General features: G+C 45.5%; 1 protein-coding gene across 1 annotated transcript; it reads right to left on the bottom strand.

Moving 5' to 3' along the window:
- Window positions 1-318: 318 nt before the first annotated feature.
- Window positions 319-3,517, bottom strand: LOC118517015 (GTP-binding nuclear protein Ran). The gene is made up of 3 exons (XM_036062867.1): window positions 3,311-3,517; window positions 1,532-2,101; window positions 319-1,454 (listed from the first exon to the last, which is right to left on the bottom strand). The coding sequence occupies exons 2-3, from the start codon at window positions 1,958-1,960 to the stop codon at window positions 1,239-1,241; spliced, it is 645 nt and encodes a 214-aa protein (XP_035918760.1). The 5' UTR covers window positions 1,961-2,101; window positions 3,311-3,517; the 3' UTR covers window positions 319-1,238.
- Window positions 3,518-3,693: the final 176 nt, after the last annotated feature.

The following is a 3,693-nucleotide window of genomic DNA, read 5'->3' as shown; positions in this document are numbered from 1 at the left end:
TAGCCTAACGTCTGATGCTAACGTCTGAGTTGTCATGCGTCTGCGCAGGATCAATTTTGAAACTTTCGCGACGGTTAAACATTTTCGATACCATTCACGGGTTACCGAAATCCTGCCTTTTGTCAGGTGTGATTTAATTTTGATAAAATGTAACTTATTAGTAGTATTTACAGACTCGTATGAGGTAGGAAGAGGCGACATGAAGAGATCATTTGATGAATGTACATAGATATTACGCAAAAAAAACTTCATCAGGCAAGCCGACGTACATAGCAAAAGGCCATTTCAGTTTTTCGGTAATTTTTAACGCAGTTAATCTTCGCTTCCTGTAAGGATCTTTATTAACACACAATTATCCATTTCTCACGCAGTCCCTGCAGCCTTCTCGTACTAGGACATGCATCTCTCAAACTCATCATCATTCGAATGCTCAAACCATTGCTTAATTATTACAGTGCGAGAGTACCTCCTCTTCTAGCCTGCGTAATTCAATTACGTACCGTTCTCACAAACATCCAGGGGGGACAGTCACAACACCGCCAAGCAAGCCAGACAGTGCTAAAGCAATACGTTTGGGAAACTGAAGCATAATTTCTCAAAAAAAGCAACAGGATAATTATCCCACCATGGTATTGTTACGAGTTTGGAATCTTGCATGAGCTTCTGTATTTTTCAATCTCTCCGATATACCTCCTACTCCTTCCATCGATACAGTAACATTAAAATTAAAGGGAACTCAAACATTCCTGCTGTCTTGTACGCCTATATGCAAAAACGGTGCCAAATTTACCGTTCTCAGCAGCCCCTAGGTTGAACCGATGTATGATGAACGCGCAATATTTCAATTCTGTTCTTTAAATCCCCCCTAGCTAAACGCGACGCCCTTTCGAACCAAAGCAAAAACACAAAAATGATGCCAATTCCGGTGATCAGCTTTACGCATAATATCCTGCCGTTTTCTACAATTCTGTACTCCAAAAGGTGATTGAATGATCTGCCTATGTTCCTTCAAACGTCCTCGACTGTCTAGCCCTACTGTTCTGCACCACTCCACCACATCTTGGGATTAAATGTAACGCAACCTCCGCCTTCCCTCCAGTAAGTTTGCTTTGCTAGCTAGCTGGGTTTGAACACCGCCATAGACCTAACTGTTTCCTTTATAATGCAAATTACAAAAACACGCTCGGTCACGTGACTCTCTCTGTGCCCGTGCTGCTTCGCGCTAGAAGAAGGAAGGTTTACAAATCTTCGTCCTCGTCGGGCAGAGCCGTTGCCTGTGCTTCCTCCAAATCCTTCTCGATCTGCACCTGCCAATCCTTGTCCATCTTCACTTCCGGTGGAAGCAGGGCAGGCATTGCAACGAACTCCAGGTTCGGGTCGCCGACCAGCTTGCGAGCCAGCCACAGGAAAGGTTTCTCGAAGTTGTAGTTGGACTTTGCGGAAATGTCGTAGTACTGAAAGAAAAAGCAAACGTTAGCCTGGGGCCGGCGGAGTTTTGCCCGAACAACGCGCGTTCAGTCCCAATACTAACCTGTAGGTTCTTCTTCCGGTGAAACACGATCGACTTGGCCTTCACTTTACGATCCTTGATGTCTACTTTGTTGCCGCACAGCACGATCGGGATGTTTTCGCAAACGCGCACCAGATCGCGATGCCAGTTGGGAACGTTTTTGTAGGTTACTCGTGACGTGACGTCGAACATAATGATGGCACACTGTCCCTGGATGTAGTAGCCGTCGCGAAGCCCGCCAAATTTTTCCTGCCCGGCCGTGTCCCATACATTGAAACGGATGGCTCCACGGTTCGTGTGGAATACCAGTGGATGCACCTCTACGCCGAGGGTGGCGACGTATTTCTTCTCAAACTCACCCGTCATGTGGCGTTTGACGAAGGTCGTTTTGCCGGTACCGCCGTCGCCAACCAGCACGCATTTGAAAGTGGGCATATCTCCTTCCGCCATTGTTGTTGACAATTGTTTTCACTCGTTAGAAAAGGAAGCCGAATATTACAGATGAATGTGTCCCGTTGATCGTTCGCGCTTTTGTTGCTATTCCGCTGGGATCCTGAGTTCTTCAAGGCGTTCTTCTGATGAAACTTTGCACTGCGCATCGTTACAACCATGAAAGAAAGGTACATGAGGAAATGAATTAGGGCAAATAGTAAGATTAAAAAATTGACAGCCAAATTTCGTAATCCAAAACCATGGATGAAAATGTGTGCTTCTTGTGTGAATTCAGCTATGGATTTTCGTATTTATAAACAACACACACAATACGACAACGGAAGGCACGCAGCAACTCGAGAAGCTTCTTCGAACTGACAGACGACCGGGTGTAGGAAAGGGATCCGGCGCTTCACAATGCGAGTGACGTCATGATGGAGGAAAACTTATTAGCAAGAGTTACAATTTTAATCCAACGCCAAAAAAGGATTCGAGCTGGATGAGCAAGCCAGCTGGATGTTTTCCTCCTCAACTGAGGTACAAAAAAAAATCGCCCTATGTCATAGTGACACCAGTCGGTAGCGTTAATCAAAAGTGCAGCTAATGACGCGCTGTTTAGAAAAAGCAATTATTACAAACTTGTTTACACATTTCGTAGAATTACTGCAGCATTATGCCTAAACGATCCGCGCGTAAGCGCATCTTTTAACGCATTGGCCAGATTAGAACTCCTATTAAGATACGAACAAAGTCTCGCGCAGACACCGCATAAGAGTAGGCTATGACGAAGATCAACCTTGTAAAAAAGTACGTTTCGAATAACTGGCGTAAGATTTGCAGACGACGCACGAATTCAACACGAAAGAACACCCTCAAAGTCTCACAATGGCAATGAGACGTAAGCAATGGTTGTCAAACGGCACGCTTCTGTTTCTGCGCCAATATTCCCGGTATGTTGCTCTAGAGTGCGTATGAATGGCAGATGTTCTGAGAAGCGCAGCTTCTTGCAACACTGCCTCTCCTGCCTTTTATGCGAACCGAAACCGCTACCACGTAGCGCAAGTAAAGGCTCAGCTACAGTAGCTAGCTACATCATTTCTTAATCCTTTGTCCGATCCTCTTTCATGTCCATCCGGTCGTATCTGCATTGCCACCACACTTCCTGACGCCAAAGCCGGCGAAGCGACGACGAGAAGCAGAACCAAATTTTATGCAAGAAAAAAGTGCCCTGTCTCCGCGATGCACTTTCTTGCACAGCCACTCTGACTACATTCGCATGATTGGGACGCTAACTACATTCGAAAATGATCGCAATGCACGTACGCTGTACAATTTCACACCATTTACACACTTTTTCGCAGTACTTACAGAAAGAAAGCTTGACCACACGACGGAAAAAACGCTCTAGCTGACGAGAGGAGCCCAGGTTAGCAAACGAAACGATGTCAGGAGGCGCGAAATGTGCGGCTATGTTGATTGCTGTTTCGCTCTAGCCGCCGTGACAGGCGAGCGTGACAGAGAGCGAAACAGTTAGGGCGGAAATACAGCAAGAAAGTTTCTGCTTTCAAGATAATCGCCGCCACTGACAGCTGCGTGCCGGTATTTGTGTTTGAAAAATAACCGAAATGTGTGGAAACTTACTTTTACATTTTAAGCGTTCTCCCCCGGTTTATATTATGCCCCTTTTTATCTTACTTGCTTCATAATCAAAATGAAGAATACGTCGAATGTCCAAAATCTGTTGCCCATGC

This window comes from Anopheles stephensi, unplaced genomic scaffold, assembly GCF_013141755.1.
Source record: "Anopheles stephensi strain Indian unplaced genomic scaffold, UCI_ANSTEP_V1.0 ucontig43, whole genome shotgun sequence".
Lineage (NCBI taxonomy): Eukaryota > Metazoa > Arthropoda > Insecta > Diptera > Culicidae > Anopheles > Anopheles stephensi.
Note: the sequence above shows the minus strand (reverse complement) of the source record. Positions and strands in the feature narration are given on the sequence as shown.

Excerpts from the sequence above, each read along its gene's own strand:
- LOC118517015 (XM_036062867.1), bottom strand. The coding sequence starts at position 1,960 with ATGGCGGAAGGAGATATGCCCACTTTCAAATGCGTGCTGGTTGGCGAC. Across the intron at positions 1,455-1,531 it reads ACCGGAAGAAGAACCTACAG|TACTACGACATTTCCGCAAA; the intron begins GTTAGTATTGGG and ends TTTTTCTTTCAG.